Source organism: Ostrea edulis, chromosome 5 (assembly GCF_947568905.1).
Source record: "Ostrea edulis chromosome 5, xbOstEdul1.1, whole genome shotgun sequence".
Lineage (NCBI taxonomy): Eukaryota > Metazoa > Mollusca > Bivalvia > Ostreida > Ostreidae > Ostrea > Ostrea edulis.
This window is the reverse complement of record NC_079168.1, coordinates 53,299,354-53,312,390: the sequence shown is the minus strand read 5'-3', so window position 1 is coordinate 53,312,390 and position 13,037 is coordinate 53,299,354. Positions and strand designations below refer to the sequence as shown.

Genomic DNA, 13,037 nt, shown 5'->3' with positions numbered 1-13,037 from the left:
AATTAGTTGTGATAGAGAGACGGAAGATTTACATACAAAAGATGTGACAAGATAGTGGATTGACATTTAGGTACTCCTTATACATTTAGGGTCCTGAATTAGAAATGTATTAGAGGGCAGTGGTAACAAAACCAAGCATTTCACAAGGAATTATAACTGGCCATTGGACACTGGACAGTAATGTTTAACTGACCCCATGTAAGGCCATGATGGAAGTAAATAACATCAGACATGTGTGGCACCTATGGGGCCAAAAGATTTATGACCCACTTCATTTTTTTTAACATGTATGACTTTTCCATTGCTAGAAGGAATTTTTTCATGTTTATTTTCAAGTCAACAGAAGAGGTTAAATTGACTTTGTTGGACATATTTTCTGACAAAGGAATGTAGAACTTCAGTGTTGATAAAAAAGGTATATTGTATATTACTATGATTAATGATGTAATTTCATAGGAACATTTTTCAAGTGTGATGTATAAATGAACCTTAATTTTCACTATAGAAGACTGGAAACTTTTAAAATCTTTCAGTCATAGGAAACTTAGCATTAGATGAAAAATTTTCTCAAAATTTTATTTACAGGTCACCTGAGTGACTCAAGTGACCTATTGCGGTTGGTAGTTGTCAGACGTTGTCCGTAGTGCATTAACATTTGAACATAATCAACTTCTATGAAAGTAAATGGCCATTTTTCATTAAATTTGATATGACAGATCTTTTGGGAAAGAAAAACTAAAACTGTAAATTTCATGGTCACTGGAGCCTGAGGGGTGGAGTCAAAACCTTAAAGAAAGATCCCATCCTTAAAAGTCTTCTTTACTCGGAGACATTGTGTATAGTCATCGGATGAGCAAGGATTCCTCTGCCAAAATTATGAAATTCCCTACCCCTGGATTAGGGGGTCTGGTGCTAGGGTGGGGTTTAATGGTTCATAAAGTGAATTGCATTATTTCTTAAAGAATCATATTCTTTACTCCAGGACACCAAGCAACCAAACTGATTACATAGATTAAGAGATTAGCCTTTACCAAAATTGTAGAATCCATGGCCCTTGGGTAAGGGCTTCTTGTGCTAGGGTGGGGTTTTATGGTTCATATAGTGAAAATGTTATCTTTTAAAGTCTTCTTTACTTGGGAATTTAGCAGACAAACTGTGTGTATAATAGTTATTAAATAAGCAAGAATGCCTTTAGTAGTGAAATCCTTGGTCCCTGGGCCACTCTGGGGTTCAGGATGGTGTAAGGATGGGGCTTCATATAGTGAAAGTGCATTAATTCTTTAGAAATCTTCACCCTGCACAGCTTGAAGAAAACTTTATACAAACCATATGCATGGAACCCTTAACCAGAATTGTGGAATTCAATCATTACACCAGGTCTAGGGGTTCAGACTGTACAGTAGGGACCAAATGGTTATTATATGTAATGAAACTGCATTTAACATTTAGATATCTTCTTCTTTACTTCTGTGTATTGTGAAGAAATAATATATATGCATGATTTAGATTATGAAAATCATGTAGCCCTCTACCAAAATTGTAAAATCCCATATACCTGGCCAGAAGTTTAAACGTAGATTTAAGGTCCCAAAGAGGTATGATAGTTAAAATCCATTTAATCTTCAAAAATTGTCTTCTTTACCTTTCTGTATTGTCAATAAATATTTAATACATGATTATGAAGTGGATGCAATCCTTCACCAAATTGTGAAACTCCTTACCCCTGCATCATGAGTTCAGGCTCCTGAGCAGAGCTAAATTAAGATAAAAAAAAGTGAAGATACAAGTCATTTAGTAAAATCAGCCTCATTATTCTGATGCATTGTGACAGCATGCTGTATTATGAAGAACATAAAGATGAAAATTATGGAATTCATAAATTATAGTGCATTAGTTTCTGAGGCTTCATGAACAGGCGATCATATGATAAAAATTAGTGCATGAATTTTGAAATTTGCATTTCTCTTGGACATTGAAAGAAAGAGCTAAGGACAAGTTATTTTTATTATTTAAAAATAATTAATACATTGTTTGATTAAGCTGTCCATTGAAGAAGTGTTGCATGTTATTCAGGTGACTGATAAAACCCATGGGCTAATTCTGGTTTATTTCGTAGATCTATAATGACCATTGCTGGTCTTAGAATGTGTGGTCAGTCACCCGCCCGAGTGGACAGTGGATTTACATAAAGTGATTCTTTACCTGTTGTAAAATTTAATTTCAGAAGGTTTCAGTCATGACTGTGATTTATATTCATTACACTAGCAACAAATAGCTGCCAGTGCACTTGGTGGTCATTCTATAGTTTTTGCTCAAGGTATTGTAGGGGAACCACCATGGACAATAAAGTTCTGTGATTTATTGAAAAATTATCCATTTCTTTCAATGGGTCCCTTAAGCATGACATCTCTTTTTCATTAGTCAGTGTTGATAACTGCATTGATCTCAATATGGTGAGGGCACCTGATCTGATAGAGGAGCAGTGTCTTCTGTTCTTCTAATGACAGAGACTTTGTGCTTGAATTATGGAGCCTCATGCAGATCCAAAATTTTATCTTCCTCATCAAAGGCAGAACCATTGATGTGTTCATTTACAGACAAAGAACAATTAGGGAAGATTCCATTAATGCCAGGAAATGGTGATTTATTTTATATGAATTTTTAGGAAGTTCTCATTATATTAGCATCATAAACCCGTAGATGCATTTTTAGCTTTTCCATTTAACAAATTTGACACAGCTAGTTGACATCTGATCTCCAGTGGAAATCTATGTAGTGTCAAGATGATGTTAGCAGCTCATTAGCATAAAGATGTCTTCTCTTGTTCTATTTAGAGAAATATGTTGCTAACTTTTAGCTGTGAATGAGATGTTTATGCAAAAAAAGTAAAAACCTAGTAAAAATGGGTCTATATGATACATAATAAATGTGCACAAGGTTAAGTTATTCAGTTGTTGTCGGGTACAGGGATTCTGACACTGTATCTCTTAAGCTTTGATTTATGGAGATTCCTTGTCAAATGTATGCCAGAACAAGTAAATTAATTTCTGACTAATGTGTATTTTCAAAACAAAATTATTTATGAATGTAAAAAAAAAAAAGCTATTTATGAATTTTAAGTACTTAGTTTTTAGGGAGGCTTATAACAAAAAAGATATTGTCATTCAAAAAGAGAAATTGGTCGAATTACTGACCTTTTTTTTTTGTTATCAAAAATGAAGGTTTCTTGTTGTTTTGATGCCACAGGAATGATTTACAAAGTGCCCCAGTTGATGTGACATCAGCTTTTTTCAAATTACGACTTAGGAGTGAAAAAAAATATGATCTTTTCATTTATGGAAGCAGATGTATATGTCATTGTACTTAAATCCCATGCCGACTAATTTTTCACAAGAACGTAGAACTTGTTTTGTGTACAGATATATGTAAATTGAATGCAGTCATCAACTGCCCACACAGTTAAAAGTATGTAGATTTTATCCTTGTGAAATCCTTTCCACTGCCCACATGTTTATTTGGCTAATGTTTCATTTGGTTTTGAATGTCCCCAACCACTGTCTTCCTGTCTCGGATGTCAAATGGAGACTAACAACAGTTAAAAGATTGAATTTCTTAACTTTCAAATAGAGAAGAAGGTTGTATTAACTGCCATTCTTTCTGGGTTTGAAAAGCCCTTTAACTAATGGTTTGACCCTAAACTGTATGCCAAAAGTTTGAGAATTATGGTAATATCATATATAGAATTCACTGAAAAAGGTAGAAAATGTAATCACCGATGTGTTAGATATGTGATGTATTTTATTGATATGTGGAAACCACTGTAATAAGAACTATAATTGTTTAAGAAATGTGTATTCCATAAGAGTTGTCATTAAATATCAACCATAATGGACTATGTATTAATGCATTGTAATTATTAATTACCTACAAGCTCATTAATAAGAAACAAGTTATATAAGACCAGGCAGCCATGCAACACTTTCAATATATGCATCATGCAGTTGTATGCAGGGGCAGATTACTTGATATTGCATGGATTATGTGTGAAAATAGCCACGTGAAGACGTAAAGTTTTACGTAGTTGTCAAGCCAGTAATTATGATGCATAACCTCTGTCACATTAGGCAGATATATGGGCAACCAATGTAGAAGACTGGCAGGCCGAAAGAGAGACCCTCTCTTAGGTTCATTGCTGGGTTCTGTAGACTGGTACCCTCTCTTAGGTTCATTGCTGGGTCCTGTAGACTGGTAAGAGACCCTCTCTTAGGTTCATTGCTGGGTCCTGTAGACTGGTAAGAGACCCTCTCTTAGGTTCATTGCTGGGTCCTGTAGACTGGTAAGAGACCCTCTCTTAGGTTCATTGCTTGGTCCTGTAGACTGGTACCCTCTCTTAGGTTCATTGCTGGGTCCTGTAGACTGGTAAGAGACCCTCTCTTAGGTTCATTGCTGGGTCCTGCAGACTGGTACCCTCTCTTAGGTTCATTACTGGGTCCTGTAGACTGGTAAGAGACCCTCTCTTAGGTTCATTGCTGGGTCCTGTAGACTGGTAAGAGACCCTCTCTTAGGTTCATTGCTGGGTCCTGTAGACTGGTAAGAGACCCTCTCTTAGGTTCATTGCTGGGTCCTGCAGACTGGTACCCTCTCTTAGGTTCATTGCTGGGTCCTGTAGACTGGTAAGAGACCCTCTCTTAGGTTCATTGCTGGGTCCTGTAGACTGGTAAGAGACCCTCTCTTAGGTTCATTGCTGGGTCCTGTAGACTGGTACATCCAAAGATTGTGCGAACACTACAAAATCATTTATCTGTTGTCGTATTTTTGTGGGACTTTTTAGTGTGTTTTTTTTTTTACAAATTAAATGGAACAAAATCTGAACTTCAACATAAATTGTTTCATAACTGCAACAAAAGAGGAAATTATCATTATATATTATTTAGAGATGCTAATTGAATCTTTTGAAAAATGTGATCTTTTTAGCTTAGTTTAATTGTAATAAGAACAAATTATAATTCCTTAAAAAAAAAATTAGGGACTTGTTAATATTTGGTGATGATCAAAAGCTGAAATGTGTTGTTCCCCCCTACATATAACTTCAGACTATATAGATTTAATCCTCACTGTTTTGGACTTTATTGAGAAATAATGGAAATAAATTACATTGCATACAGTAATCATAGATTGTATTCATTTTACTTATAAAAACATAAATTTAGTTTTCTTCAGTTTTGGAGAGAGAAAAAATTGTATTTTGGAAGAGTCATTAAAGACTGAAGTAACGAGCATTGCCCCGAAGCAGCACTTTTCAGATCTCAACTCCATCCATGCATTAAGAATTAAATTTCTTATCTAAATTTTGATGAAATCTTTTAAAAACTGTCAGTTGACAAGTTGATTTAGAATTATCCTTACGACATATTTTAGAAAAACTTTTATGAACAAGGATCAAGATTGCATGGTATTGGTTTAATGACTCCATCCATTGTTGTTGTGTCTATTCACTCATAGAACAACATCATATAACTTGATATAATATTAAATGAAAAAATAATTTCATGGTAATTGCCATTGGATAAAATATGTTGGGTTCTTAAGCTAGCTGGGGGAAAAAACCCAATCTTATCTCTCATCTACAATTCAAGTTGCTAATTTACTGCAAGTTCAGTGATGGTACAAATGTACCTATTAATAATGAACGTATATTGCGGCAGTGTTAGAGTTGTTCAAATCTGTACAAAATTACCATCCTCATTAATCAACATTGTTACATTATCACCATCGTCTTCTGGAATCCAAGAAAAAGAAGTTGTTGAAGATGCAAGAAATATTATAGTTCTCTGTAAATGATATGCGAGATATGCACTACAATAATGCATTAATTAGGAGAGGCAATATAGAAAATGACAAAAAGGTGCAAATTCTCCATAAACAAGGACTGTGCTACAAGCTATTGGAATGTGCATGATCCTTGGCTAAGGGGGGATGTCCTATTAACACGGTGCAATGTCCCAGCCTTACAGATGTGATTTGCTTGTCATAGCTGGTGTGTTTTATCAGGAATGTCATCTAATGACCATTTTTGTGTATCCCTAATGGTAACAGTTGACCTTTATTATAAGGTCAGTCACACAAGTTTTTGTGTGTTGCATACCGATTTATCAGTACTTGTATTTCAATGGTTGTTCTTGGCAAAGGTATTTAGTGGAACAGTGCAGCATTATTTGCTGATGTCAACAAATTTTGTGCAAAAAGTAAGAACAAGGATGTCCTATTGATTAAAATGAGAAATATCCAATAATTGTACATGTACTTTAAATAAGTGCAAGATGGTCCTTAGAAAAATCATTCTGTTCACATAGTTATTTTGTAAATTATATGTAAAATTGTATAAATGCAGGCAATGTCTTTTATCAAATCCTGTCATTGAGGTTTTCATATTTTTCATTGACATCAAAATAATGTACTAAGTGAAGAGAGAGACTCAGAGAGAGAGAGAGAGAGAGAGAGAGAGAGAGAGAGAGAGAGAGAGAGAGATATCTGTGTAATTTATGCTTATGGGGACATATGATCATTATAAACAAATAAATGAAACCACAAAAATCCTTTAATGATGATGTTCATCATATGTTCTTTCAGAGAAATGCCAATCTGTAGTGTGTCCCTGGATTCAGGACTTCCGGCCAGATTGTCCAGCTGACAGTCACTTGTTGCCCAGTATTCAAAGCAAAGATGGTTGCTGTCTTCAGCCTCCAGGGTAGGTGTTTGTTTTATCTTTTCAGCCTCTCCCACCGTGACCACTAGATTCCTTTGGCCCAAGGCTGTTTGAAAGTTGTCTGGTATTGCTATCAAAATTTAGCATTTGTGACATTTCATGGTGGTCATAATTTTAGATTATAAGTATAAGGAATTTCACATGACATTGGTTAACCTTGAAGTTTTAAGTCACTACAGTTCATAAGATTATAGAGAATAAAATTCTTTCTTTGCTATAAATTTGCATTAATAAATTCTGAACTGGGCACCAATTTGCCATTGCTCTGTCAAAAAACCTCAACCCTAATATAAACAATTTTTAAAAATGAGTTTTAAATATGCTCATCCAGCTATTTTGGCCCCAGCTTATTGGTGTCAAAACCCTTAAGAAGGATATTCAAACTTGAAAATGAAATTTTCTTTAATAAGCTTTTTTTGTCAAGGTCTTGTGCCATTTAACCTTTTATTCCTTATGATGAAATGTTGATATAAGGGTGCAGACTTCACAAAAATAGGTTGTTGAAGTTCAATAACAAAGTTTATAATTAAGTTGGAGGATTGTACACAAATATGTGGCTAGGGTTTTTGTCTGGGTGAGCCTTGACACTCCTCCAAAGAGAGCAAGACCACTTGTCGACTGGAGTCTTGTGAAGCAGTTATTTGAATGGAGAAAATTTATTAGGTCATTTTTCATTGATAAATTCTAAATTTAAGAGAAGAGTCAATACAAATTTGTAGGGTATTAGCCCAATGGGGTTCATGAGTTGAATACACTGTGCAGTTTTACACTAAATTATGTATTTGTGGTATATTCATGTATATTTTAAGTCAAGATTTGAAAATCTTGAGAGGCATCCCAAGATTATGAAAGTTCAGTGGACTGAGAGTGTGCATGTAGCTTGGAAGTCTGCAAGATGGACATTTAAATGCATGTCTAAGATGATGTGTGAAGTTTGGGATTGCAAGACAATTGCTTGCCAAAGGCTATGTACTCAAAGCTCAGTAGGATAAACATTTTTAAGTTTGATTGCTTTTGTCTATTGTACTTTTTACTGTGTCAATGTCGATGAATTTTTAAAATGAGAATTTTGATTTATATTAGTGAGCAATTTATATGCTATTAATAGAAGTAACAGAAAATATTGCTTATCTTATACCCAGGCAGTGTGCCATTACGTTAACTCATTGTTAAAAATTTAACGTTAATTTAACATCAGTCAAGCTTATACATTACTTTAACGTGAAATTTTTAATGTTAAGTTCGCGTTAATTTAACATTAATGCTAATTTAACATGAACTTAACATTAATTCAATGTTTAAATAAATTTAATATTAATATAAAGTTAAAATTCATTTAATGTTAAATTAATGTTTGGCACAATTGGCTATGTAGGTAATTTTAAAAAATTGTGGAAACCTGGTGAATCAAACCTAATTTACTGATAATGAATTCCGCCTTTGATACATGTATGTGGATTGACTTCATTGGGTATGTGAGTGAAAAAAAAAATAACTTGGCTGTCAAAGCCTGGCCTTAATTTAGACCATAAAGAATAGACTTAAGTCTAAATTTCGAATCTAACCAACTTTTGAAATGATTTTCAGTATATGATTTTTTATAAATCAGCAGTTTTTTTAAACATCTGTATTCGATAAATCTTAAGATATACGTAATCAAAATTTAGACTAATTAAGTCTATTATCAGTTTATGGCGGTGAGGCATGCAGGTCAATCTGCAATGGCTGTTATTTTGGTCTTACATTTTTAAAATTGAATTGTGCTGTTTGTTTATCTAGATTATGGAATTGCTAGATCTAAACAAAGTATACATGTTATGTAGAGAGGGCTGAGACTAGCCATCATGACACTTGTCTTAATATTAGTAAACAGAATTAGCAATGGCAGGACATTGTTGTTCCACTCAGGTACATAATACTTCTAACTTAATATTTTGTTCCAACATGGATCTGTCTACCGGATTCATTCTTCAAAACCAATGCAAGCAAAACTTTACAGATTATTTGTGACCCCAATAATGTTCCTTGCAAAAAAAAACTCTATCTGAAAAAATTTGAAAACCCCAAAATTGTTTTATTTAAATGTTAGACACAGACATGCAATGCCACTTTGTGGCTTATAGCTTCAAAAAAGTAAACAGCGTTAGTATTTACTTAAAACCCTCTTAATCCTGGTGTCCTTGTCTGACCATGGTATATTAAGTAACCGACAATTCAACTTCTTCTGTCGCTAGATAACTGGAAAATGCACTACCACTGTTTTTTCATTCAGGTTTCAAAGGAGCCACTAGGAATAATATGGTCAACTAAGATGTGCTTCAAATGGACAGGTGCTTGGCTTTTTTAACAAAGTAAATTTGATCTGCATTCCCGTTTTATGTTTACATTTTAGATCCTTGATTGATTAAAATAGGGTTCACAGATAGGTATTCATATTGTATGGACAGGTTGTGCAGCACTGCATTTTTGACTCGTTGAACTTTTGAACTCCACCTTAAAAAAAATAACTATCGAGGTAAATTCTACTTACAAAATTTGACTATAGAGAAAATGAAAAGCTGAGACTTGATGATCAAGAATAACATGCACAAATTGGTGGAAATAAACATATTGAAATATAATTCCTCTGATTGTCAAATTGATGATACACTTGGAATATTTCTGAGCCAGTTTGACAATAGATGTACATATGCATATCAAAATGACCAAAAAAAACCCAAGTTATTGTTAAAGCTCTCTTTATTTTATGGTTCATCTTTAAAGGTTCCATAAGACTAAAATGCTGACTGATTGTAAACTTGAAAACAATATCTGGTATTGTCTGTGCCAGACAACTGATAGTACCTGTGAAATGTTAATTATTTTTGGCCTGTTTGATAGATAGTACAAGTGTCAATATTGTGCATAGTGAAAGGAAAGTTGTACACTGTCAAAAATCTGCCAGTTTGTAGAGTCGTTGGAGCTTATAGCAGGGACATTGATTGATGGGTTTCTGGCAGGGCTTACAGTGGTTTTCCTTAACAAGATAAATAGACAGTTTGATCCTCATGGGCTTCTATCATATTATAATTACAAAATTAAACTGGATTGTAGTATGTCTACATACAACCAAACTCTAGATCAGATTAGGTGCTGGGATTAATTCTCTTAGTGATGCACTTTCTTTTCCAGATGAAATGCAATGACTGTAGAAGTCAACCAGAATATAAATGACTGCCCCAATAAAGTTTTACAAAGAATTCACATTTTTCAAACACTAGGACCCATGTCAAGTATTGAATACTTAGTAACTGTCATGTAACAAAGATTTGTCTTGTGTAAATTATACAGGGGTAGAGAGATATGTATCTTGCTTAACAACAAAAGTGCAGGAAGTTAATCCTTTAGTAAACCCCAAAGAAATGTAAAATATATGTTGCTGATTTAAGGTGTTTTGACTTTAATTGATTTAACATATCTCTTCTTCTTATCAATAAAAAGGTTAGGCCAATATTTTCATAATTCCTTTGGAGATATATTTCCCAGGTGTTCCAACTCAAATAAAAGCTGGTCTATTATGTCAGAGCAGGGGTGCTTAAAATGGCAACAACCACAAGTTTATGCAGGACAGAGGGTTCCAAGTTCGTAATGTTGGTCAATATTTTATTTGATAGGGTTACATAAAGCAAACAGCCATTACTTTTCAACATATTGTCAAGTTTTCAAGGGCCTTAGCTAGGGTCTTCTAAGCTTTTATGAGATCCCCAGAGGAAAATAAGGAGAATGAGAAAATATTGCCATATCAAATTAACTTTGCTAAATATTTGAATCCAGATCATTTAAAATTTAGGTACAGTCACAATAAATAATTTTTCGATGGCTTAAATAGTATTACTCTTAAGTTTGTCATTCCTCCAAATCAATCTTCAGGATGAATCCCAAAGCATGCATGACTGTCTTAAAATTTTAGAAATTAAATTTCTAAGGTAAATATTCTGTAAGTGAAGTTTTTCAGCACTTCTGTGACACTTTCAGATTTTATTTCATTTTTTTTCTACATTTGTGAGCATGGGATAAGATTTCCACTGCATTTAATTCCCAGTTTACAGAATCACGAGACGTAATATGAGGTGAAAATTCAGGATCGATTCGCTTTCAGATGTACAATGCATGCCAAAGTAATTTGTAACTGAAGTACACACAGATCATGCATTTTATTGAATATTCTGAATAGGGAAGCTTTGAAAAGAATTTGATTCGTAATAGCGTAAATATTTTTAAATGTAGTCTTCAAGGCTATGGTAGTAGTGTCATTTGGTATACATTATGAAATTACTGTCAGTGATTATGAAAGTACATTTATATTGTAATGATAGAAGAGCATGATCTGAAGGTGAACGGGGAACTGATCTCGAGCTGTGGACAGATTCGATGTCAGAAACCAAAAATCCTAACCAGTAGTAATCTACCAAAATTGTATGAGGTATAATATTGTATTGGATGGGGCCAAACTTGGTATATAGTATTTATGTGTAAAACATTTGAAAAAGCATCTTCTAAATTGAAACTATATGGATATATAGAATGAACAGGTAGCCCTTTACCAAAATTGTAAATTTCAGGATCTCAGGGTTCGGGGTTTTTGGTATCAGGGTGGGGCCAAAGTAGTCAGTGATTAAATGTACTTAAACAATTGAACATTTTAAACTCCTTCTTGATAACTACCATTCCAATTCTTTTCAAATTTGTTATGAAGCATCTTTGGGACAAAGGGGACATAGATTGTAGATTTCATTTAGGACTCCAGCACCCCCAGGGCAGTAGGAGTTGGGCAAAATCTGCCAAAAATTTACCATTTTTCAAAAATCTTCTCTATAATCACATATTTCTAAGAAAAACTAAATGCATAGTGATGTAGAGCAGGAAGACCTCTACCAAATTTGTAAATTTCATGGTCCCGGGGTAGAGGTTCTGACTTTAGGGAAGGGCCAAACTTAGTAAATATACCGTAGTGTACATGTGTGAAACATTTAATGATATCTTCTTTAATGCTACATGCAAGTATTGATACTAAATTGAAACTGAATAGATATTTAGAAAGAGTAGGCAGTCCTTTACCATAATTGTAAATTTCATGATCCCAGGGGGTAAGGGTTTGGTTCCAGGGTGGAGCTAAAATTATTATAGTGATTATATTGTCTTTATCATCTGAAAGACTTTTTAAGTTTGCTGATACAGTATAAAAACTATAAATGCATATTTAGGAAAAGCAGAAAAGGATGTATCAAAATTTCACAACCCCAGGGTTTTGACTCTACGATGGATACAAATTAGTCAATATTATATATATTATATGTGAAGCCTTTCATCAGTATTAAGGCACTTTCGAGGGCAATTAAGTATTAAGAACACATCTTGTTTTATACATTTGCTCATCTTAGAATATAGCTTAGATATTAAGAACAGGAAATTTTTCTAGATTTCGTAGACCTTGGGACTATAGAGATACTTCTAGCTAATACTCAGGTGACCGATAAGGCCTGTGGGCCTCTTGTTCCTGTTAATTATTTCATTTTACCCTCCATGAAATCCAGTTACTTTGAAAAGAATGCATTTTTTTCATTAGGATTGTAGGAGATGTACATGCATTTCATAGCTTGTTCTAGCTGTCACTAGACAGAGATCCCAATTTTACACCGTGAACTGACCACCTTTGATTTTATAGGTGTGAGTGTGATAAGTGTTCCCCAGAGCTGTGTCCCAGTGGTCTCAGAGTCCAGGTCCTGGAGGAAGGAACAGGGACCCCTGGACAGTGCTGTAGCAAGTATCGATGTGTGAATGGTAGGTCAATCATAGAGATTTTTATCATCAGGAAAATACTCTCAAATCCTACCACTTTCTAGGGAAAATTTACCACGTTACCAAAAATTAGAAAGTATTCTATTGAACTTATCTGAATTGAACTGTAGAATTTTTCAAAAGTGATATACTATAACGGTATTAAAGTTTGAGATTTTAGTTAGTGTTATTCAATGGGACCATCTACTGAAGTATGGCTAGTTCAGCAGTCACTGAAGTTTTAGCAAAGAAGGATTTACGTTTCATAACTTCATCCCGGACACTACCATATTAAATCTGGGCAAGACTATACATTCTTCTTGAGATATGCAATTCATATATTTACATATTTCAAATCCTGTGAAGACAAATCTGACTTGATTGTTGGTAATCCTGTGACAGCCCTAATTTTAATTTATTTGTCTGCAAGGTAAGGGTTTGTCATAAATTACCT

General features: G+C 34.1%; 1 protein-coding gene across 3 annotated transcripts in view; it reads left to right on the top strand.

The window, feature by feature from the left end:
• LOC125649697 (cysteine-rich motor neuron 1 protein-like) overlaps nucleotides 1–13,037 on the top strand; it is a 48,009-nt gene that overhangs the window by 12,502 nt on the left and 22,470 nt on the right. For all 3 annotated transcript variants that reach the window (XM_048877403.2, XM_056164830.1, XM_048877404.2), the window contains 2 exons: nucleotides 6,631–6,748; nucleotides 12,471–12,586. In XM_048877403.2, coding sequence (XP_048733360.2) covers nucleotides 6,631–6,748; nucleotides 12,471–12,586 — 234 coding nt within the window. The remainder of the gene's footprint in view (nucleotides 1–6,630; nucleotides 6,749–12,470; nucleotides 12,587–13,037) is intronic.